Source organism: Lepidochelys kempii, chromosome 23, assembly GCF_965140285.1.
Source record: "Lepidochelys kempii isolate rLepKem1 chromosome 23, rLepKem1.hap1, whole genome shotgun sequence".
Taxonomy (NCBI): domain Eukaryota; kingdom Metazoa; phylum Chordata; order Testudines; family Cheloniidae; genus Lepidochelys; species Lepidochelys kempii.
In genome coordinates this window covers 3,128,791-3,152,673 of record NC_136402.1, presented here as the reverse complement: position 1 = coordinate 3,152,673, position 23,883 = coordinate 3,128,791, and the positions used below count along the sequence as shown (strand labels likewise).

Here is a 23,883-nt window from a genome sequence, read left to right as displayed (position 1 = left end):
AGGGAAATCGAATTTCGTACAGAGCTGTAGATGGTCCTGGTGCTGCGGAGGTATTGGCCCATATTCTGTCCGTCTGGTGTAAATCCGGAGTGACTCTCTTGACTTCAAAGGATCCCTGTATAAACAACGGTCCTGCCCCAGAGGTGGCTGCATTTCAGTGCTGAGTGAGGGATCCTTGTATAAAGAGTTGTCACAGCCTACCCTGGGGTGGTGTCATCTCTGTGCATCCTAGAGGGGACGGGGGGGCCAGTGTTAGGCAGTGGCTTATGAGTGAGACCCGGGTTCAATTCCCATCTCTGCTGTAGACTTCCTGTGTGGCTGTGGCCACAGGAAGTGGCCCTGAGTCTGCTCCCTGCCTGTTTCCCCATCTGTGAAAGGGGGATGGTAAAGCTGCCCTGCCTCACAGGAAGGATAAGTCCGTTAAAGAGAGTGAGGCTGGTTGAGATCTGGTAATGACAAGCGGTAGAGAAGAAATAGAAGCGCCGGTGTGACTGGGAGCGGATTTAGCCGAGATCAGAATCCGAGTTTCCTTCCCCTTGTGGCACTCGACCCGCTGGCAGCAGTGCGGACAGGCTGCAGGATCAGGGCCCGAGTCAGAGGTTACACGCTGGCAGGCAAGACCATGGCCCTCTGCGCTTGGTGTGTGTCACTTTAGGAGGACAGCTCTGTATTTCTATCCCCGTTCCACAGATGGGGAAATTGAGGCACGCAGAGAGCGGGAGGAGTGACTGGCCCCAGGCCAAAGAGAGATTCAGTGGCACGCTTAAGATGAGAACCCAGAAGTCTCAGCTCCCACCCTCCCCTGCTGTAACCACTGAACCCCACTCTCCTCCCAGAGCTGGGGCAAGCGCCAGCTGCCCTGCCTCTCCTCCGCCCAGGATGCCAATGCTGGAGCAGGCCGGGCGAGCTCCTGTCAGAGGCAGCAGGTCCAGGCGAGCGGCCGGGTTACGAAACCCCTTTGACTCCAAGACCGGAACAGACGCAAACCAAACAGCCTCCCGGCTCGGCCCGCAGGGAGGGGCCGGGGGCTGTGGCGTCCCTTCCCAGCCACGCAGGGACAGAGCGGGCGTCAAAATGGCTCCAGTGCCCCTGGCTGAGCTGTGGAGGGAGGGAGCAGGTACGTGCTGGGCCAGGGACCAACCTGAGCCGCAGAAGGGAAGTAAAGCTGTTATCGGCAGATAGGGGCTAGTGGTTAGAACCGGGGACGGGGGGGGGAGGCAGGACCCCTGGGTTCTGCCCCTGGCTCTGGGAGGGCGATGGGGGTCAGGACCCCTGGGTTCCCTGCCTGGTTCTGGGAGGGCGATGGGGGTCAGGACCCCTGGGTTCCCTGCCTGGTTCTGGGAGGGCGATGGGGGTCAGGACTGCTGGGTTCTTCCCCTGGCTTTGGGAGTGGGGATGAGATCTATGGGCTGGAGCTGGGAGCCAGGACTCCTGGGTTCTGACCCCAGCTCTGGGAGGTGAGGGGGGGGGGGCTATGGGTTGGAGCAGGCCTCAGACACTCCAAGTCTAGCTGACCGTGGTATTAGCCCCGTCTGGCTTTTGTGAGCATCTGCCGTGGTCAGCCCGGGGTGGGGGAGCTCTGCTTTACTTCTGAGCCGTCCCTTCCTGCTGTTCGGAAGGAAGACCCCACCCCGCTGCACCCCCCGCCCCACTTACTGCCTCGGCCTCGCCTAGTGAGCCGATCTCCCCCGGCGTCAGCTGCTGCACAGAGGGCTGCCCCTAGGACAGGCCGAATTCCCTGCTGGGGGGCAGCTGTGATTTGCAGCTCTGCCTTTCGCTGGCTGTCCCCGGTGCCCAGCTTTGCCCCCTGCCTGGGCAACCGAGCGATTCCCCCTGGTGGAGGTGACGGGGAAGGACCGCTCCCCGCTGCCCGGATAGTCCTGGGGGGGGGGGGGGGGGGCGGTTCCCGCTCTTCACCCAGGGCCCGGCCGGAGGCCCGTAGTGGCGTTTTTAGCTGGGGATGCAAAGCGCTACGTGCTTTCCTGCCACAGGCCGAGGGTGGGAGGAGACGGAAAGTTACAGAGATGCTGAGCGAGGGGAGAACGCGCCGGGGGCTGGGGGGAGGGTTTGGATCAGCTGGGCCAAAGAGCCCGGTGCGGGCAGACAGCCGGGATGCCAGGCTAGATGGGCGCATGGCTCTGATGTGGGGCGGAGGGGGAAGGGCAGCGATGGAAGGTCTGGGGGAATTGCTCCAGGAGGCTCCTTCCTTCCCCGCCACCCCCAGTCCTCCACCCCGCACAGGCCCCCGCTCTCGAGCACCAGAACCAGCAGGCCCCGGGCCGGCCCCCACCTGAGCTTCGCTGCGTAGATCTGCGCTCAGATAAAGGAGGCGCGGGAGGAAATGCGAAACATGCATCCTGCTTGGGCCCCTGGGCTGGGCCCCTTCTGCCAGCATCGCTGCAGGGCTCTGACCTGTCGGTGCGGCCCCGGCTGCCTCCCACGTGCCCCCCCAGGCCTGCCGGTGCCCCTCACCCCCGACCCGCAGCCCCCTGCCAGCCCGGCCCCGGCTCCCGCCCCCCCCAGCCCTGCCGGTGCCCCTCACTCCCGACCCGCAGCCCCCTGCCAGCCCGGCCCCGGGCTCCCGGTGCCCCTCCCGACCCGCAGCCCCCTGCCAGCCCGGCCCCGGCTCCCGCCCCCCCCAGGCCTGCCGGTGCCCCTCACCCCCGACCCGCAGCCCCCTGCCAGCCCGGCCCCGGGCTCCCGCCCCCCCCCAGCCCTGCCCGTGCCCCTCACTCCCGACCCGCAGCCCCCTGCCAGCCCGGCCCCAGCTCCCGCCCCCCCCCAGCCCTGCCCGTGCCCCTCACTCCCGACCCGCAGCCCCCTGCCAGCCCGGCCCCGGGCTCCCGCCCCCCCAAGCCCTGCCCGTGCCCCTCACTCCCGACCCGCAGCCCCCTGCCAGCCCGGCCCCGGGCTCCCGCCCCCCCCAGCCCTGCCGGTGCCCCTCACTCCCGACCCGCAGCCCCCTGCCAGCCCGGCCCCTGGCTCCCGCCCCCCCCCAGCCCTGCCGGTGCCCCTCACTCCCGACCCGCAGCCCCCTGCCAGCCCGGCCCCGGGCTCCCGCCCCCCCCAGCCCTGCCGGTGCCCCTCACTCCCGACCCGCAGCCCCCTGCCAGCCCGGCCCCGGGCTCCCGCCCCCCCCAACCCTGCTGGTGCCCCTCACTCCCGACCCGCAGCCCCCTGCCAGCCCGGCCCCGGGCTCCCGCCCCCCCCAACCCTGCTGGTGCCCCTCACTCCCGACCCGCAGCCCCCTGCCAGCCCGGCCCCGGGCTCCCGCCCCCCCCCAGCCCTGCCGGTGCCCCTCACTCCCGACCCGCAGCCCCCTGCCAGCCTGGCTCCGGGCTCCCTCCCACGTGCCCCCCCAGGCCTGCCCGTGCCCCTCACTCCCGACCCGCAGCCCCCTGCCAGCCCAGCCCCGGGTTCCCGCCCCCCCCAGCCCCGGGCTCCCGCCCCCCCCAGCCCTGCCGGTGCCCCTCACTCCCGACCCACAGCCCCCTGCCAGCCCAGCCCCGGGCTCCCGCCCCCCCCAGCCTTGCCGGTGCCCCTCACTCCCGACCCACAGCCCCCTGCCAGCCCAGCCCCGGGCTCCCGCCCCCCCCAGCCTTGCCGGTGCCCCTCACTCCCGACCCACAGCCCCCTGCCAGCCCAGCCCCGGGCTCCCGCCCCCCCAACCTTGCCGGTGCCCCTCACTCCCGACCCGCAGCCCCCTGCCAGCCCAGCCCAGGACCCATCCTGAGCTATGGATGGCGATGAACCTGGCCCCTTTGCCTCCGCTGTCCTGGGGGGAGTTGCCTGAGGGCACCCATCCGAGTCACTGGCGCTCCCGGGTCCCAGCGGGCGCCAGAAGTGTGACACCCCAACACACTGGTCCCTCCCCCTCCTCTCTCTCCTTCACACCGTGCCCCGTGGCCTTTCCCCTCCGCCCGGCACGGCCCAGAGACCACGTGAAGGCTGCCGGAGGTATAACAACCACAGCCCTGGTATCGCAGCCTTCACTCCTTCGTCATCGCCTTCCCACTCACCCTCGTCCTCGCCAGAGATCTCCCTGCCGCCACTTCTCCCTCCCCAGGTAAGAGCCCCCTGGCTTTGCTGCTTTCTTCCTTCCCTGGCTTGCTCCCGGCAAAGGGCCTGGACCGGGGAGATCTGGGTGAAGGGGGGCGGATTGGGCTGGGGCCCAGGGGCAAGAGGGCCTGATTCGCAGCCCACTGGACTCCCAGTTGCTCCGCTGAGCCCTCGGGCATCAGAGAGACGCTGAAGTATCTCCAGCCCGTTCTGTCGGGTGTCTACCAGCCGGCAGGGCCCTTCATCCAAGGTACAGCCCGCCGCAGCAACACACAGCCCAATCTGTGGGGTCAGACACCTGTCAGCTCCCTCCATGTGGTTCAGGCTAAGAGGCAGCGTGGCCCAGGGGGCTGGGATTAAGGAGAGCTAGGTTCTGGCCTCAGCTCTGCTGCGTGACCCCCAGCAAGTTGTTGCTCCATGCCTCGGTTTCCCCTCCCACCCTTTGTCCATTGAGCGTGGAAGCTCTTTGGGTCAAGGGGATATCTCTCGCCCTGGGTCTGTGCAGAAGCCAATGCAATGGGACTGTGATCTCGGTCGGGGTCTGGGCAGTGCCCGGCCCGACGGGGTCTCGGTCGGGGTCTGGGCAGCGCCCGGCCCAACGGGGCCCCGGTCTCGGTCGGGGTCTGGGCAGCGCCCGGCCCGACGGGGCCCCGGTCTCGGTCTGGGGCCTTTAGATGCTACCATAATACGCTTTTTAAATTACAAACCAATTTGTGAGCCCAATCTCACGTACCCCCCCAGAGTCTCTCTGGGCTCCCGCTTGCAGGGGAGGCGATGCTGGAACATGCCCAGATGCTAGAGAGAGCAGAGGACCTGAAATGCGGGTTGCCGTTACCCAGTGACTAAGCCTGGGGATGATTCCGCCTCCCCCGATGATACGCTGGGCAGATTGAAACCAGCGCTGGGTTTGTTTTGAAGACCGGCGGCCCTGTTTGGAAATATGGGCTTGCAGGTGGGAGGGGAGGGGGGTTCCTGTGGGGCTCCTGGGGCCTGATCCAAGCACCCAGTGGGGCTCCTGGGCCCTGATCCAAGCACCCGTCGGAAAGGCTCCCTCGGGCTCGGCTGGGGGGCAAGCGCCCCGGAACTAGGCCCATGGAGGGGGCGGGAGGGGGCCGTTAACCCTCTCCAAGCGCTCTTTAGAGACTGATGCACCAAGGGGGATGCCAGGGAGTTTCAGCGGAGAAGGTGGCTCTCAGGGATACACGGGCCATGGAGCCAGGACTCAGCTGGGGTCCTGTCCAAGGCAAGGCTGAGGGGCATTGGCTCTGTGTCGGGGGGAGCTCCCGCTCCAACGACCAACAAAGGACTCCGGTCTCCAGAGACGTCCATCCCCTATTTGATGTCTGTGCCTCAAGGCCCAGGGCACCCCAGGAAGAGCCACTGAGGCGCTCCCAGGCTGAATAGCCAATGCCTGGGACCGGAGAGGGTCAGGCTGGGTCCGATCCTACGAGCCCGTTATCCCGCCCGTGGGCGGTGGTGGAGCCACAAGGAATCGCTGTCCTCCGGAAGCAGGAGACGTGCGTTGAGGAGAAGCGCCCCGCAGCGATGTACCCCAACACAGCTCGCGCACCCGCTGTGTCTCCCTTGTTAACCAGGGGACAGGCCCCTGCTGGGACCGCTGCGCTGTGCAGAGACACATAGAGGCTGAAGGGGGTAATGGGAGTGACAGTAACACTGCAGCAGGCAGGGGGGCAACACCCCCCTCACAATGCCCCCCCCCCCCCGTTACAAAGTTGTCTCCTGCTTGCTCCCCTTGCAGAGGGATCTGGCGCCTAAATGCATCCTGGGACACGGGTTTCTGAGCAAGCCGCCTCTGCTGATGGGTTAGTTACAGCTGCCGGGCTATAAAGGATGCCTCACTTGTCTGCTGAAGAAGATGTCGATCCTTCGGGGGCTGGGGACAATGATAGCAGGTAAGCAAACTTGAGGCGGGACTGAGTCTGTATCCAGCCAAGCTTCGGACAGTGCGTGTGCAACCACTGCCCTCTGCTGGATGGCACCAGGGCTGCTCCTGCGTGTCATATGCCCTGTACTGCCCCCAGTCAATGGGGATTCGCCTTTAACTCGAGAGTCAGGGGGGTTTGAGCCCTTGGGGCAAAGGGAACTGGGTTCTAGCCCCCTTGGTGGGAGGGATGGTGGATTGGTCAGCCCCTGCATGGGGTTGTGCTAAGCTTTGCAGCTTGTCCCAGTCCTCGCTCTGCTGTCCAGGACATCCAATGGCAAAACTTTTCCTTTGGGGGCCCCAAGAAAGGGTGTGGATGGGGACAGCGAGGCCAGGGCCAGACAGGGGGTGGATGGGGGAAACTGAGGCCCAGGGGCAGTGCCACGGATATGTTCCCTTCCTGGAGGAAACGGTCATTCGTGGTTCTGCTTTTCCCCCATGCACAAGTCTGGGTGCTTCCCAGGTTGAGCTGGGAGTGGGTTTGATGGGATTTCAAGGTTTATGGGTATGCAGGGTCTGGGGGGCAGGGAGGAGAGGTGTAGGCTGGAGTGCAGGGGGTGGCGTGTGTGTGGACCCCCCTTCCTTTTCAGGGAGCCCTTTGAACACATGTTCAGGCCATTGCAAGTTTCTACCTCCCCCCTTGGCTTCGGGGAGCCCCCCAGGGCAGGGCCTTCACCTCCCCCAGCCCCTAGAGGCCTGGAAATCAGCCAAGGGGGTTGGGGGAAAGAGACCCTGGCTGGGTGGCTTTTTCAGCCGTTACAAAGGGTGTGTGGGTGGAGGGAGCCAGCCCATGGCGGAGCTGAGTTCCTTCCCAAGTGGGGTTGGGTAGGCGTCACTCGCAGGAGGACAGGGAGGTTTGTGCACATCTGTCCATCCCACACGCAGATTGGCGCCAGGAGAAGCAATTCTCTGTAGCGTCTGGATCCGTTTGGCAACATTTCGGATCCAAGTTGGGGGGCAGAGCAGCCCTGGGAAAGGGGGCGACGCTGCACAGAACCCCCCCCCCCCCCAACCAAGATTGCCCCCGCATGATGCCAGGACCTGGACTGATCCCTCTTAGGTTGGGGGGATCCTGTTATCCTGGGAGCTGCACCAACCCCCCTGGCCAAGATTGGGGCCCTCATTGTGCTGGGCACTGCACAGACCCTTCTCAACAAAGACCAGGATCCCCCTGTCATGCCAGGAGCAGCAGCACCCCCTCCCCTCCCCCCCCTGCCAGATATCAGGGGTCCCCCATTGTGCCCAGCCCCGCACAGACGCATAGTAAGAGACAGTTCCTGCCCCCAATGAGTTTGCCATCTAACTAGACAAAGGAGAAGGGGCGTGACACCCATTTACAAGTGGGGAAACTGAGGCACAGCAGGATGCCGTGACTCACCCAGGGAGCTGGGGATTGACCCAACATGCCCTGAGTCCCATCCAGCGCCTTCGATGCTAGACGCGTGTGTATTTGAAGCTACGGCCTAGTGGTTGCTAAGATCCTTAGGCACAGATATGGGTGCAGAGAGGTCTGTGCCTTGGGCAGAGGGGTAGAGAACCACCCTCCCTCCCCCTGCTCTGAGGAGCTGTGGGGCTGGGCTGGGACCTCCTGCGACCAGCTAGAACCCAGGCATCCGGGACACCCAGCCACGGCTTTTCGTGCCCCGCTAAATTCAACTCCACAAGCAGGAGCCGGGACAGCGCTGCCGCATCGGCCAATGGGAGGCTAGCCAGAGGCTCTGCCACGCCCTCTCATTGGTTGGATGCACCCCCAAGGCGTGGCTGATGCCCACCCACACTTCAGAGCCTCTCGTGTGTTTGTGCACAGCCTCCAGCGTCCGCTGCCGAATGGCGAGTGCCAGGCCCCGGCGGGAGACCAGCCCTCGCCCCCCCTGAGGATCCTGGACAGGCTCCTGCTGACCCAGGGGCTCTGGCAGCTGCTCAGCCTGGGCCCGGAGCAAGCCACGGAGCTGCTGAGGATGCAGCCGCCTGGGGTAAGTGGCTGGCCAGTGAGGCAGGCAGTGGGTGTGGGACCATGCAGGGCTATAAGGGGGTGGCCGGGTGGAGCTCTAAGGTGGGCAGGGCAGTAAGAAGGTGGCTGGGTGGAGCTGTAAGGTGGGCGGGGCCGTAAAGTGGGCGGGGGTGGAGCTGTAAGGTGGGCGGGGGCCGTAAGGTGGGGCGGGGCCGGAGCTGTAAGGTGAGTGGGGCCGTAAAGTGGGCGGGGGTGGAGCTGTAAGGTGGGTGGGGCCGTAAGGTGGGCGGGGGTGGAGCTGTATGGTGGGCGGGGCCGTATGGTGGGCGGGGCCGTATGGTGGGCGGGGGTGGAGCTGTATGGTGGGCGGGGCCGTATGGTGGGCGGGGCCGTAAGGTGGGCGGGGTGGAGCTGTAAGGTGGGCGGGGCTGTAAGGGGGTGGCTGGGTGAGGCTGTAAGGTGGGCGGGGCTTTAAGGTGGACCGGGGGGCGGGGCCGTAAGGTGGGCGGGGCCGTAAGGTGGGCGGGGGTGGAGCTGTAAGGTGGGTGGGGCTGTAAGGTGGGCAGGGGTGGAGCTGTAAGGTGGGCGGGGCCGGAGCTGTAAGGTGGGCGGGGCTTTAAGGTGGACCAGGGGGTGGAGCTGTAAGGTGGGCGGGGCCGTAAGGAGGTGGGCGGGGGTGGAGCTGTAAGGTGGGCGGGGCTGTAAGGAGGTGGCTGGGTGAGGCTGTAAGGTGGGCAGGGCTTTAAGGTGGACCGGGGGGTGGAGCTGTAAGGTGGGCGGGGGTGGAGCTGTAAGGTGGGCGGGGCCGTAAGGTGCACGGGGGTGGAGCTGTAAGGTGGGCGGGGCCGTAAGGTGGGCAGGGCCGGAGCTGTAAGGTGGACGGGGCGTAAGGTGGGGCGGGGCCGGAGCTGTAAGGTGGGCGGGGCTGTAAGGAGGTGGCTGGGTGAGGCTGTAAGGTGGGCGGGGCCGTAAGGTGGGCGGGGGTGGAGCTGTAAGGTGGGCGGGGCCGTAAGGTGGGCAGGGGTGGAGCTGTAAGGTGGGCGGGGCTTTAAGGTGGGCAGGGGTGGAGCTGTAAGGTGGGCGGGGCTGTAATGTGGGCGGGGGTGGAGCTGTAAGGTGGGCGGGGCCGTAAGGTGGGCAGGGGTGGAGCTGTAAGGTGGGCGGGGCTTTAAGGTGGGCGGGGGTGGAGCTGTAAGGTGGGCGGGGCTGTAAGGAGGTGGCTGGGTGAGGCTGTAAGGTGGGTGGGGCCGTAAGGTCTGCAGGGGTGAAGCTGGAAGGTGGGCGGGGCTGTAAGGAGGCGGCTGGGGGGCTAGGGGCTACACCGTCCCCTTTTCCTCCCTCCGGTCCCAGGGAGGGCTGGCACTGGGGTGGCTAATGCCCTGGGGCTGCCATTAGCACCGTTCCTGTCGGGCAGGGGTCAGACTGGGAACTGCAGGCTTCGGGGACAAACCAAGGCCCTGTGGGGCATGGAGAGAGCCAGACTGCCCCCCCACCCCCGTCTCCGCTTGGGACCCCACAAACCAGCCTCCAGAGGCAGGCCCTGGGGCCCTCACCCAGACCCGCCAGCCGGCTCCCTTCCAAACCTGCCAAACTCTCTCCCCTCCCCAGACGTTCCTGGTGACCGGCGCGGGGAGCGGGGAGCTCAAGGTGCTGTCGGTGCAGAGCAGCGGAGAGGGGCGCCACGCCGGAGCCGTCTGCCATTTCCACATCAAGGAGGGCGGCTCGGGTAGGTCGGGGCAGCGGCTGGGCTCATTGCAGAGGGGTCCGCCGGCGCCCCAGCCCCCGGGAGCCACCTGTCTGGGCTCACGCAGCACATCAGCAGAGCCAGGGATGGAACCCAGGAGTCCTGGCGCCCAGCCCCCTGCTCTGACCAGTAGACCCCGCTCCCCTCCCAGAGCTGGGATAGAACCCAGGAGTCCGGACATCAGTTTTTCCTGCTCTAACCTCTAGTCCCCACTGCTTCGACAACAGCTGGATGATACAACCAGCCCGTAAAGTTCTGAGGTCAGTGATGTCGTTTCCTCCTGCTGAACAAGAAAAGGGAAGGGCCTCAAGCTATCCACTTGAGCAAAAGCCTGGAGGGGGAAGGATCTGATGCCATGCCGGGGACCTGGGGGAGGGGCTAGACCCACCCACCCCCCCCCCCCCCAGGACGCAGCCGGCTGCTCCCAATAGCAATCAGCCTCTGAGCTTCGCCCCTGCCCCAGCTCATGGTTCCTTGGTGAGGTATGTGGGGCAGGAAAGGGCAGCTCCCAGCTAGGGAGGAGTTCAGTCGAGTGATTAGAGCAAGGGGGCTGGGAGCCAGGACTCCTGGGTTCTCTCCCCAGCTCTGGGAGGGGAGTGGGGTCTAGTGGTTAGAGCAGGGGGGGCTGGGAACCAGGACTATTGGGTTCTATCCCTGGTGCTGGGAGGGGAGTGAGGTCTAGTGGTTAGACCAGGGAGTGGGCTGGGAGTCAGGACTCCTGGCCCTCTTTCTCCTAACTCACTATGTAGCCTTGAGCAACTCTGTTCCCCTCTCTGTGCCTCAGTTTCCCCCCTTTTAGACATCGTAGTGGGGAGGTTAAATCATCTCCATTTTTAGGATAGATGGTGTAAACTGAGGCACAGGAAGATGACAGCTCTTGGCCCAAGGTCAGACGGAGGGTGGAAGGGAGGGGATTGAACCCAGGACTCCTGGATTCCCATTCCCAGCCAGGAACTCCTTTTCCTCCATCAACTCCTTTCCTTCTTCCTGGTGAAGGAGCCGAGGATGGATGGAACCCAGGTGTCTGAGCTCCCTGTCCGGTGCTCCTGCCAGGTTTCTCTCAAAGGTGCATCTGGCTTGGCAGCCCAGGCGGGGTTGCAGGTTGTGGACAGATCCTCGTGGCTGGGGGTGTTGGAAGGGTGGGGGGCTGTGATGGGGTGAGGAGGCAGCTGCAGGAGGTGGAGAAGGGGCAGAGCTTAGCTTGGTGCAGAGCTGGCTGGGGGGAAACTGAGACACGGAGTGATGGCAAGTCTGGGCCCAAGGTCAAGCAGGTGGATAGAAAAATCCCCCCCCCCGGACTCCTGGGTTCTATCCCCAGCCAGAAACTCCATCGGCCCAAGGGTCAGTGATGTGAAGGCCCCAGCCGTGCCCACACCCCCACCCTGCGCTGGCATCAGGGCAGCCTGTCGTAGCTTCCTCCTTGCTTCTGGGAAGAACCGGGGCGGCTTATCTCTGCTGATCTCTGCTGCAGACGTGTTCTGTGCCTGGGGCGGGGGGGCGATGGGGTTACTCAGGGCAGTCCTGAAGGGAACAGATCGCGGTACGGCCACCTGGAGCCAGCCTGGGCCTCGGTCTTGCCCCTGAGGGGTCAGTGCAGACCAGAGCTGGGAGAGTCAGGAAATAGCCCAGGCTTGTACCTGATTTAAATGAGTGCCGGACAGTGCCAGATAGTGGTCAGAGCAGCGGGGGGCTGGGAGCCAGGACTCCTGGGTTCTCTCCCCAGCTCTGGGAGGGGAATGGGGTCTAGTGGTTAGAGCAGGGAGGTGGCTGGGTGTCAGGAGTCCTGGGCTCTCTTCCCAGCTCAGGGAGGGGAGTGGGGTCTAGTGCAGAGGTTCTCAAACTGTGGTCCGTGGACCACCAGTGGTCCGTGAACTCCATTCAGGCGGTCCACGGATAGTTCCCTATAAGGACTGCCCTGGGCCCCTATTCCCTGGGCGGCCGCACACGAGAGAATGACGGACCACCCGCCGAATTAGTGGAGCCGCACAGACGCACATGTAAGGTGAGGTGGTGGCCTTGGGGAGGATAGAGGGTAGGTCGGAGGGAGCAGTGGGGTGAGAAGAGGGGGTGGGGGGAATTTGGGACATGCAAGGCTGCAGCGGCCAGAGAAAGAGGCAACTTTCCCCAGCTCCAGGGCTGCGGCTGCCGGGAAGGGACCCTCCCCCCTTCCCAGCCCCAGCTCGGGGGCTGCCGCGGCAGGGGAGAGAGGGTGAGACACCCCCCCGCCTCCTTCCCAGCCCCAGCTCGCATTAGGAAGGTAAAACTACTGATATGAAAATATGAGTGGTGGGCTTTTATTTCTAGAACAAAAATAGTTAGTTATTATTAAGTTTTTTTTTTAGTAGTAGCGCTTTTATCCAAAGCGTGTTGCAATAGTTAGCTAAAGGTACAAACAACATTTGGAAAGATCATTAAGTGGTCCGCCGAGACCTTCAGGTTTTTCAAGTGGTCCGTGGGGAAAAAAAAAAAGTTTGAGAACCACTGTCTAGTGGTTAGAGTGGGGAGGTGGCTGGGTGTCAGGACTCTTGGGTTCTTTCCCCAGCTCTGGGAAGGGAGTGGGGTCTAGTGAGTAGAGCAGGAGGCTGGGCGCCAGGACTCCTGGGTTCCTTTCCTGCTCTGCCATGGACTCTCTGCGTCACCTTGTTTCTTCATTTCTTGGAGCCTCTGAGTCCCCATCAGGGACATGGGATCGGGGAGGGTTTCTGGCAGTGTGGTGCTGTGGGGAGCACAGACTGGGGAGGGGGGTCTGGCACTGGAGGCCCTGTCACGCAGATCCACCCACACATACACACAATCGACCTTTGGAACCGGCCTGGCCTGGGACGTGCCTCTCCCCCCCCCCCCTCCCCCAGAACAAGCCACTTCTTAAGAGCTCAAGAGAATCTCCCGACTGAGGAAAACTTCCAGCCAGCTTCTGCTTCTGGGCAAGCCCCCTGCAACCCCCCAGCCCTCCCCTTCTCCACCGCCCCCAGCGCCTAGGCTGCACTGGGGCCCCGCTCTGTCTCTCAGACCCCGTCTCTCTCTCTCTCTCTTCCAGCTGTTTCCCTGGAAGGGTCCCAACTGCGTTTCCTGGGGCTCCTGGAACTGGTCGCCTTCCTCTCCGTGAGCCGGTGAGCGGGGCTGGGTCAGGGGTGGGAACGTGCAGGTGACACTTTCCCTGAGTCTCCGCTCTCCTGTCTCCAGGGCTAGGCCTTTGCCTCTGTCAGTTATGGGCTGGGAGCCAGGACTCCTGGGTTCTACCCCAGCTCTGGGAAGGGAGTGGGGTCTAGTGGTTAGAGCAGGGGGCTGGGAGCCAGGACTCCTGGGTTCTACCCCAGCTCTGGGAAGGGAGTGGTGTCTAGTGGTTAGAGCAGGGCGGGACTGGAAGCCAGGACTCCTGGGTGCTATCCCAGCTCTGGGAGGGGAGTGGGGTCTAGTGGTTACAGAAGGGAGTCTGGGAGCCAGGACTCCTGATTCCCCATCCCACTCCCTTTTAAAGACCCAATAACCTGCCCCCACCCCACTCGTCAGGTGAAAAGCCCCCTCGCAGAGGGGATGTGAGTGTGTGATGGGGGCGCCCTTCAGGGGTGGGGGCATTCCCCGACCCCTAGCCCAGCATTCCGGGAAGTGCAATTTATGGGTGCTTGCCTGGGTTTGAGGAAGCTGCGAGGGTGGGGGCAGGGTGGCCACGGTGACTTCCTCCTGCAGCCACCCAGCGTGGGGCATGCCCCTCCCCTGCAGCACCCCTGCTTCTTCCACTCCAGGGCCCTGGCCAGTGCGGGCGTCTGGTGCGGGGGGCTGGATGGTGCCAGAGGGCAGGATCCTGGCCAGTGCGGGCATCGGGAGGGTCCTTCCTGCACTGCCCCTTCTCCCTACAGCCCTCCGCTAACTGGCTCCTGGTCTCTCTTGCTTGCAGGGATGTGCTGCCCCTCCCGCTACGGCTCCCGGCCGCCTTGCAACACCTCAGCAGGGCCGAGCTGAACAGCTGTGCGGCCCTGGGCATGAGTGAGTGCTTCGCCCGCGGGCGATTTCACCCCCAGCCAGGGCCTCCGCGAGGAAGCCAGACACCCTCACTCGGGGGCGAGGGAGGAATGGGGTCAGGTCGCCTCGTGGGTAAAGAGGCACTCAATGTCCGACCTCTGTATGCAGTCGGATGAGAGAACCCAGGAATCCTGGCTCCCAGCCCCCCTGCTCTAACCACTGGACCCCACTCCCCTCCCAGAGCCAGGGATAGAACCCAGGAGTCCTGGCTCCCAGCCCTCCCCACCCCACCCCACCCCACTTTAACTAGTAAGCCCCAGAGCATGACAGCGGGGCAGGAACGGTACCTGTGTCCTACCCTCAGCACACAGCGCTGACCCCCCCACCCCCAAGCTGGGTTACATCTGCCCAGGCATTCATGTCTGTCTCCTGCTGCCCGGTGTCCCCAGCAGGGTTCTGGAGTCCTCCCTTTAAGCCGTCGGACACAGGCGAGGAGGAGGAAGAGAACATGGGGTCCAGCCCCGAGTTCCCCAACCCCCCGGAGATGAGCGGCCCGGCCTGCTGCATCCGGGTGACGTCGGAGGACGGGGCGCTCTGCATCATCAACCCTCTCTTCCTGTCGGAGCACAGCAGCGAGGGCTGGCTCCCCGCTGGGGTGCCGCCCCCATTCCACCTGCCTGAGAGAGGGGGCACCATCCGGCTGAAAAACGGACAGGGCCCCGGCCTGTTGGACAAGCTGCCGGCGCCCGCCGACGCCGAGACGGGCCAGTTGGGAGCCCCGGAGCCCGGGAAGGAGGGAGAGCCGGGCAAAGGTAAGCGCCGGTGGCCTATCAGTTTGGGGGTGGAGGTGTTGGGATCGGGCTTGGGGGGCGAGTGTGTGCTGGGACTCAATGGCGTTGGGGCATCTGTGTAACACGCCCACCCTGGCTAAGCCTTCATGCCTAGGCCGCTCCCTTTCTCCTCTCCCACAGGGGTCGTCCCCCACCCCCCAAATTGCAGGCTCCTGGGGGGCGGAATTGCCCTGCACTCAGGATCAGGGGAAGGGAGGGGGTGTAAATTCCTCACCCCAGAGCCCCTAGCGGCCAGCTAGACGCGAAGGAGTTGCTCCCTTTTGCGGCGAGCCTTGTAGTAGGTTGTTATCCTGATAATGCTCCGGGGCGGGGGGGGGCGCTGCGTGGGGCAACGGGCGCAAGCCGCTCTCTAGGGGGCTGCCACTGGGTGAGCAAGACGCCAGCCCCTCAGCGCCCCCCCCCCCCGTCCGCGCCCCCAGCAGGCGATGCCCCACCGGCCTTGGTGAAACGGAAACTGCTACTACGCCGTCCGGCCTGGAATATGTCGGAAGACCAGGTGTCCCCGCCGCTGGCCGAGAGGCAGGAGGGTCCGGCCTCCCCGCACCGGGTCTCTTGGATCGAGGGGGCCTTGGACGCCCCCTGGGCGCTGAAGAAGTCCCACTCGGAGTCCTCGCTGCTGGGCCCCCGGGACAGCCTGCTCCTGCCGCCCATCCCCGAGCTGGACTCGCTGTCGGTCAGCAGCGTGGAAGAGGAGCCCGACGCCCACCCGGCCACGCCCCGCAAGAAGCACCAACCAGCCGCGCTGCCGGGCCGGGTCCTGCACCGGCTGTCGGCCGTGGGCAGCGCCCTGACCAGCTTCCTCTCGGCCGAGCGCCGGCTGGCCAAGCGGGTCCAGGAGCTGACGCAGGAGCCGGCCTCCTACGTCGGGGGCCTGGTGCAGAACTTCGTGGGGCACGTGCTGCGGGGCGGGGCAGCCCGGCACCCCACCAGCACCGACCTACTGCAGGAGATCCGCCAGATGATCAGCAGCCTCAAGGGCTACCTGTGCGAGAGCTCGGAGCTGCAGGATGCCTGGGAGTACGGGGACCTCGAGGACGTGGACCTGGGTACGGGGCGGGGGGCGTCCGCTGGCTATGGGGGACTCAAAGGGGTGAGGGGCGTCAGCTGGGAACTGGGCATTGGGCTCAAGGGGGTAGGGTTGTCTCTGAGCTGGGGGAGGGGAGGCATCTGGGAGCTGGGTTTTGGGTTCAAGATGTGGGGGGCAGTGGCTGGGGGCTGGGTATGGGGGGGCAGTAGGATGGGGGCGGCTGGGTATGGGGGGGGTGGCAGGATGGGGGCGGGCTGGGGGCTGGGTACGGGATACAGAAGAAGACAGACGTCCTCCCCCATGTGAGGAATTCTCAAGGCGGTGAGGGAGGTGGGGGGCTGGCTCAGTGGATCCCACCTTAAGGTCACCGCTTTGGTCCGGCTTACGGCCCGTCATTTCCCACCCCCAGTCATTTACCACCCCCCACATGCTTCCATCCCTGGGGTGGGGGTGAGACGCGCTGGGGCCGGGGGGCTGGTTGCCCAGACTCCCCCCGATCTTGGGGCGGGGGCAGGGTTGGCTCAGGCAATTGGTGGGGGGAAAGGCCCCTGACTCGATTTCCCCTGCCCCCCTGAGATGGAGCCTGTCACGGGTAAGCTAGTAGCGGGGGCCCCCCCCCCGCCCCGGGGTTATAAATAGCCCCTCCAGGAAGAGAAGCGCTGTCTGTAAATGCAGCCGGAAAGGCCACTGTGGTCAAACCGCCCCCCAACCCACTGCCGCATCCGCCCTGGCTCCGGGGTGTCAGTGAACGCCTGAGCAGGAAGCTGGGGGGGACTGGGGGGGCCAGAGGAGAGCTCTTAAAGGGGAACCGGGCCTGGCCCCTTGGTGCTGGGGGGGGCCCAGAGGCTCCCCCCGCTCCTGGGGGAGGACAGCTTGGTGCCAGGGCCGGGGAGCCAGGCAGGGAAGGGGGGCGGCTCGGGCAGGGCAGCGGATAACGGGTACCGCCTCCACCAGGCGGGGCAGGGCGGGGTGCAGCGTTAGTGATGCTTTAAGGGAGAGAACAAAGTGCTCTGGGGTTGGAGAGTGTGGTATCGCACTCCCCTCCCCGAGCTGGGGAGAGAACCCAGGAGTCCTGGCTCCCAGCCCCCCCTGCTCTAACCACTCAACCCCACTCCCCTCCCCGAGCTGGGGAGAGAACCCAGGAGTCCTGGCTCCCAGCCCCCCCTGCTCTAACCACTCAACCCCACTCCCCTCCCCGAGCTGGGGAGAGAACCCAGGAGTCCTGGCTCCCAGCCCCCCCTGCTCTAACCACTCAACCCCACTCCCCTCCCCGAGCTGGGGAGAGAACCCAGGAGTCCTGGCTCCCAGCCCCCCCTGCTCTAACCACTCAACCCCACTCCCCTCCCCGAGCTGGGGAGAGAACCCAGGAGTCCTGGCTCCCAGCCCCCCTGCTCTAACCACTCAACCCCACTCCCCTCCCCGAGCTGGGGAGAGAACCCAGGAGTCCTGGCTCCCAGCCCCCCCTGCTCTAACCACTCAACCCCACTCCCCTCCCCGAGCTGGGGAGAGAACCCAGGAGTCCTGGCTCCCAGCCCCCCCTGCTCTAACCACTCAACCCCACTCCCCTCCCCGAGCTGGGGAGAGAACCCAGGAGTCCTGGCTCCCAGCCCCCCCTGCTCTAACCACTCAACCCCACTCCCCTCCCCGAGCTGGGGAGAGAACCCAGGAGTCCTGGCTCCCAGCCCCCCCTGCTCTAACCACTCAACCCCACTCCCCTCCCCGAGCTGGGGAGAGAACCCAGGAGTCCTGGCTCCCAGCCCCCCTGCTCTAACCACTCAACCCCACTCCCCTCCCCGAGCTGGGGAGAGAACCCAGGAGTCCTGGCTCCCAGCCCCCCCTGCTCTAACCACTCAACCCCACTCCCCTCCCCGAGCTGGGGAGAGAACCCAGGAGTCCTGGCTCCCAGCCCCCCCTGCTCTAACCACTCAACCCCACTCCCCTCCCCGAGCTGGGGAGAGAACCCAGGAGTCCTGGCTCCCAGCCCCCCCTGCTCTAACCACTCAACCCCACTCCCCTCCCCGAGCTGGGGAGAGAACCCAGGAGTCCTGGCTCCCAGCCCCCCCTGCTCTAACCACTCAACCCCACTCCCCTCCCCGAGCTGGGGAGAGAACCCAGGAGTCCTGGCTCCCAGCCCCCCTGCTCTAACCACTCAACCCCACTCCCCTCCCCGAGCTGGGGAGAGAACCCAGGAGTCCTGGCTCCCAGCCCCCCCTGCTCTAACCACTCAACCCCACTCCCCTCCCCGAGCTGGGGAGAGAACCCAGGAGTCCTGGCTCCCAGCCCCCCCTGCTCTAACCACTCAACCCCACTCCCCTCCCCGAGCTGGGGAGAGAACCCAGGAGTCCTGGCTCCCAGCCCCCCCTGCTCTAACCACTCAACCCCACTCCCCTCCCCGAGCTGGGGAGAGAACCCAGGAGTCCTGGCTCCCAGCCCCCCTGCTCTAACCACTCAACCCCACTCCCCTCCCTGAGCTGGGGAGAGAACCCAGGAGTCCTGGCTCCCAGCCCCCCCCTGCTCTAACCACTCAACCCCACTCCCCTCCCCGAGCTGGGGAGAGAACCCAGGAGTCCTGGCTCCCAGCCCCCCCTGCTCTAACCACTCAACCCCACTCCCCTCCCCGAGCTGGGGAGAGAACCCAGGAGTCCTGGCTCCCAGCCCCCCTGCTCTAACCACTCAACCCCACTCCCCTCCCCGAGCTGGGGAGAGAACCCAGGAGTCCTGGCTCCCAGCCCCCCCTGCTCTAACCACTCAACCCCACTCCCCTCCCCGAGCTGGGGAGAGAACCCAGGAGTCCTGGCTCCCAGCCCCCCCTGCTCTAACCACTCAACCCCACTCCCCTCCCCGAGCTGGGGAGAGAACCCAGGAGTCCTGGCTCCCAGCCCCCCCTGCTCTAACCACTCAACCCCACTCCCCTCCCCGAGCTGGGAGAGAACCCAGGAGTCCTGGCTCCCAGCCCCCCCCTGCTCTAACCACTGAACTCCCCTTCCCTCGTCACTTTTGCAGCTTCCTCTGCCCTCCAGGGCCCCAGCCCCAGTTGCCTGACCCAATGTAGCAGGCCCAATGGAGACGAGGTTCCTGATCCGGAGCCCCCGAGCTCTTGCCCTGTGCCAGACGCCCCCCGGCCTGACCCCCCTCTCTCCGTCCCCTTCCCCCCCCCCTCAGGCTCCGTGGTGGAGACGGCCCTGTACAAGTGCGTCCTGAAGCCGCTGCGGGACTGCATCTACGGCCAGCTCCTGGAGTTTCACAGCCGGGACGGGAGTCTGCAGAAGCTGCGCGACCACCAGCTGACCATGGGCCGCCAGAGCCTGGCGGAGCTGGGGGTGACGGCCAACGTCCCCGACGCCCCGGCCCTCGAGCGCATCCAGGCCAAGCTGGTCCAGATGCACCAGGCCTACTCGCCCAAGAAGAAGGAGGCCCAGCTGCTCAAGGCCTGCAAGCTGATCTACGAGGCCATGAACCACGGCACGGGTGGCAAGGGTAGGGGAGGCTGGCTGGCGGGGGGAGGCGGGGGCGGCACGAGGCTGCCAGGGAAACCTGCACCCAGGTCCCGGGGAACCCCCGCTACCGCATGGGACCCCACTTAGCTGCCTCCCAGCCCCAAAAGATGGCGTCCTACACCCTCCCTGAGACAGCCCTGTCTCCCCCTGCCCCCTGTGAAGTGTTTCTGAGCTGCCATCTCTGCCCCCCCGGCCTTGATGGGTCTCTGTTTCGGGGGGGGGGGGGGGGATTGTGTGGGGTACTGTGGACATCCCGTAACTTGGGGTATTGGGACTGGCCCCTGCGGGAGGTGGGCTCGAGCCCCTCCCCAGGGTATTGGGACTGGCCGCTGGGGACGGCGGGGAATCAAACCCTCCCCCCACCAGGGGTATTGGGACTGGCCCCGCAAGGGGTGGGATCGAGCCCACACACACACAGGGTATTGGGACTGGCCACTCCAGGGTGGATGGAATCAATCTCCCCGCCCCCTCCCCCCCCTTCCCCCCGTGGGTATTGGGACTTGCCCCTGCAAGGGGTGGGATCAAACCCTCCCAACCCCGGGGAATTGGGACTGGCCCCAAGGGGGCCGTTCTCACCGCCTGCCTGTCTCTGCTCAGAGGTCTACGGGGCGGACGACTTCCTGCCTGTCCTGACCTACGTCCTGGTGAAGTGCGACATCGTCTCGGTGCAGCTGGACGTCGAGTACATGATGGAGCTGCTGGACCCCAGCCAGCTGCAGGGAGAAGGTCAGAGCCCTGACCCCGTCCTTCCCCCAGCCGGGCCGGGGACCCGCAGGGGTGAGCCTGCAGCCGGGCTGGCCGACCCGGTGGCTCATGGGGTGGGAAAGCGGGTGCTGAGCGGTTTCCCCCTCTCCCCGGTCGAACCGTGCCCTGGTCAGCAGTGCCCGGGTGGCACACGCCCGCAGCCCCCCCGATGGCTCCTTGGCTGAGCTGAGCTGGTGGGGGCTCGCAGGGCTTAGGGGGGAAGCCGGCGCCACCCGGCTGCCTTGCAGCTCAGGACAGCGCGTAAGAAGCAAAGAGGCCACGGAGACGGTAGGGGGGCAGGTCTCCCTTCACCGGCAGCAGTCCTAGTCCCTGTACCCTCTCTGCGCGCCAGCCCCTAGCGGTGACGGGCATGCCCACAGGCCCCTGACGTCTGAGCCCCGCATTCCTCCCCACCCCTCCTGCAGGCGGCTACTACCTCACCACCTGGTTCGGGGCTCTTTACCACATCAGCAACTTCCAGTCGGCCATGGTGACCCGGCAAATCAGCGTAGAAGCGCAGGACTCCATCCATCAGTGGCAGCGTCGACGTACCATCCACCACAACCAACACAGCCGGTGCCGCTCCCCGGTAGGGTCGGCTGCTCTGGGAGGTCACGGCTCTAAGGGGGGCTCAGGGGGCTGCTGGGTTCTACGCCTGCCTCTGGCGCCGTCTACTGATTACAACGGGGCGGGACAGAGCCCAGATCTTGCGAGTTCCAGTCCAGTGCCCTACCCACTCTCTCTGTAATCTGATCTGTCTATGGTATGTACAGGGTGCCCATCACCATAGCCTCTGGACTGCTTGATTTATTATTCTTCCCCCTCTCCTTCTCTCAGGACATCCTCTACGTCTCCTTCCAAGAGCCCTTCGCGAACCAGAAGGCCATTCCCGTCCCCGCCCACATGACAGCGGCCTCAGTGTGTGTGGTCTGCGGCAAGAAATATGGCGTCCCCAACCCGGAGGCCTATGGTCTTTTCCTGGTGACGGACAGCACCTCCCGGCTCCTGGCGGAGGACAGCCAGCCCCAGCAGATCCGCTCAGCATCCCTCAAATCTCACAGCGCCTCCAGCTGCTTTGTTTACAAGCTGAAAAGAGAGGAGCAGGAAGCCCCGTCTGAGGGCGACGGCCCGGCTCCTGCTCAGGAACCAATATAAGGCCGGGGGAGAGACGGTGCAAGCAGAGGCTGGCCGGATGGGAGCGTCCAGTCTGTGCAGCCAAAGCCCAGTGGCCTCAGGACTGATGCCGGACTCTCCCCAGAGCTTCCCGGGTCCTAATATCTCGGGCCACCTGGGGAAAAAACAAACCCAAACTTCCCAAGGGTCGGAGCAAACGGGCGCTGGAGTGGCCAGCAGAAAGCGTGGAAGCCCCATTGACTTATAACTAGGAACGGCCAAAGCCCAGAGGAGCTGACTGGAGGGGACAATCCTGCTGGGGCGGACGGGGCGTCCCTCATCTCGGCAGGGCACAGCTTGGGGGAGTAGGTGTCCCAAGCTGGGACGGCCTTTCCCTGTCTTGGAATGCTACCAGCCTTGGGGCCGTGTTGGTCGTTTAGGCTCCCAGCTGCAGCCCAGGGCCGGGATGTGGATGGCTCGGGATGCTGCGGTCCGGAGCACAGGAATTGTTCTGCTCTAGCCAGCTGCCTGAGCAGGGACGGGGTGGTCCCGTGCTGTACGGGTTTGGGAGGTTGCAGCCCAGTGGGAAAGGGGCAGGGGAAAACCAAGTCCAATTTCCTCTCCGTGGCAGGACTGGCATATATTGCCCAAGGGGCACAGCGGTGGGGGAGCAGCTTGCCCTGATGTCCCTGCATCAGCTTCTGTCCCAAGGGCTGCACCAGACCTCCCCACACCCCAAATCCAGATGATTGTAACTAACCAGCCCTTTGGTTCCCCCCACAATTCGAGGCTGTTCAAATGTGCTGTGAGCTTTACCACTTCTCTCTAGGGCCAGGAACCCAACTCATGGGAATCCCTGCTTAAAGGGGAAGTGACCTTAAACTCCTCAACCTTCTGCCTACGTCAGGGACTATATATTTATATAACCTTCCCCCCGTAAAGGGAGGACTTTTGCCCGCTTGGTTACTCTTTCTTTAAATAAAAGGAGAGAACCTCTGAAAACGCAAGGCCTGGCAGACCGTGGGCGGGAGGGTTTGTGGTTGCTGTTCAGTGTATTGCAGTACATAGGCAGGGTGAGGGACAGCCCCGGCCCCCAAGAGCTTAGGCCCAGCCCCTGGCAATGCAAATTAAGCATCCAAGTTCTTTTTGAGGAGCTGGGCCTAAATGGACAAAGGAGGGGAGGGGAAACTGAGGCACAAAATGGGGGAGTGACCAGCCAGGAATAGAACCCAGGCGTCCTGCCTCCCCGCACGCTGCCCTGCCTCACCTCAATGAGTTTTTCTGCAGCTGAAATGCAGCCGCCCCTGGGGTGGAGCACAGCACTCCCATCGTTTTCCATCCTCTTCTCTCTCCCTTTCTTAATGATTCCCAGCATCCTGTTGGCTTTTTCGACGGCCGCTGCACATAGAGTGGATTATCTCAGAGAACTCTCCGCAGTGACTCCAAGGTCTCCTTCTTGAGTGGTAACAGCTAATTTACACCCCATCATTTTATATGTATATGTCCATTTTAAGAGGACAGATGCATATAAATTAGCTGTCACCCCCTGTAACAGTTTATGGCAGCGGGCGGTTGCCTGCAGCTTGGCTGAGAGGGGGTAAGACAAGGGCCACAGTCACCTGGCATATGTTTTTGCACTGGGGCATTTCAGCGGGTCTCAGTGCAACAGCCTGCTGTCTTTTAGCCTCTTGCCTGCTCATCTTCCTCGGTGCTCTCCAAAGCTGGGCTACTTCTGGGGGGGGGGAGGCGCCCCTGGCAGTGTGTGCTGGCCCCAGTGCAATGCTAGGGGCCACTGCGCTGCAGGGAGCAAAGTGGGGGGCCCGGTAAGGGGCGCTCTCCATTCAGTCCCTGTGGCCTGCAGTTGCGGTGGGGGGCTGGTGCATGGAGTGGGGGAGAAGCTCACACCACTCTCCTCCCACAAGGCATGAATAGTGGGGAGCTCCTGGACCATAGCTTAATGCCCCCCCCCCTTAAAATGGACAGCTAGCCCGGGGCCCGGCCCCTCTGTCTCCTAACAGCCAATGGAAGCAATCCAAGGTTGGGCACCTCGATTGCTTTCAGGATCTGGGCCCAGGTCTGCTCTTCAGTGCCTGTCTGTCAGTGTGCTAGGCCTGAGTCATGGGGGCAGGGTGGGGCCTGTGGTTTGCTGGGTACCACCGGCAACTCCTGGGTTCTAAGCCCACCTCTGGGAGGGGAGTGGTGTCGGGGCGGAATTGAGTGTCAGGACTCCTGGGTTCTAAGCCCACCTCTGGGAGGGGAGTGGTGTCGGGGCGGAATTGAGTGTCAGGACTCCTGGGTTCTAAGCCCACCTCTGGGAGGGGAGTGGTGTCGGGGCGGAATTGAGTGTCAGGACTCCTGGGTTCTAAGCCCACCTCTGGGAGGGGAGTGGTGTCGGGGCGGAATTGAGTGTCAGGACTCCTGGGTTCTATTCTCAGCTCTGGCTCGGACCCTGTGTCCTGGGGCGAATACCTTCATTTCCCTGTGCCTCACTTTTACCTTTCCATAAAATGGGAGAGATGCTGAGTAGCTCTAAGCAGGTGGTGGTGAGGTTTGATGTACTCCATTTGTAGACCCCTGGGAGGCTCTTAAAAGGATCTGGACAAGGGGGAAAGTGTGTTTTAACTGTCTTCCCATGGCAGGAAGTTTTGTTTAAAATCGGGCACAAAACTGAGGTGTAGGATAAGAAACCCTTTCAAATCTATTGGGGATTATCTATCTATTTGTGACAGAATTTGTCTTTCACTATACACACAATCTATCTAGCTATCCCCATACACCTCATCTATCTATCTAGCCTCATTCACACCCTCTGTCTAGCCATGTATCCACCCATCTACAGTGGCTACGGGAGAACAGCTCCGGCCCAGTAGCTGCACCCTGGGGAGCTGTAGTCTAGACCCTTCCTACGTCAACAGACCGTTTGTCCATCGCTGTAGCTCACCCATCTACCTCAGAGGCAGTAGCTAGGTGGATGGAAGAATTTTTTGGTTGACCT

At 64.3% G+C, this 23,883-nt stretch overlaps 1 protein-coding gene across 4 annotated transcripts; it reads left to right on the top strand.

Moving 5' to 3' along the window:
* The first annotated feature begins 16 nt into the window (after window positions 1-16).
* On the top strand, window positions 17-23,605 carry RINL (Ras and Rab interactor like). Of its 4 annotated transcripts, none has more exons than XM_073321330.2 (12): window positions 17-1,117; window positions 5,819-5,972; window positions 7,809-7,974; window positions 9,561-9,678; window positions 12,734-12,806; window positions 13,592-13,680; window positions 14,106-14,468; window positions 14,927-15,553; window positions 18,697-19,011; window positions 19,629-19,757; window positions 20,201-20,364; window positions 20,613-23,605. In XM_073321330.2, the coding sequence occupies exons 2-12, from the start codon at window positions 5,911-5,913 to the stop codon at window positions 20,928-20,930; spliced, it is 2,424 nt and encodes an 807-aa protein (XP_073177431.2). In that variant the 5' UTR covers window positions 17-1,117; window positions 5,819-5,910; the 3' UTR covers window positions 20,931-23,605. The 4 variants fall into 4 exon arrangements, with proteins under 4 accessions (XP_073177431.2, XP_073177433.2, XP_073177434.2 ...); XM_073321332.2 differs by lacking the exon at window positions 17-1,117 and adding an exon at window positions 3,560-4,066 and having other exon boundaries at window positions 14,109-14,468; XM_073321333.2 differs by lacking the exon at window positions 17-1,117 and adding an exon at window positions 3,560-4,066 and having other exon boundaries at window positions 14,930-15,553.
* Window positions 23,606-23,883: the final 278 nt, after the last annotated feature.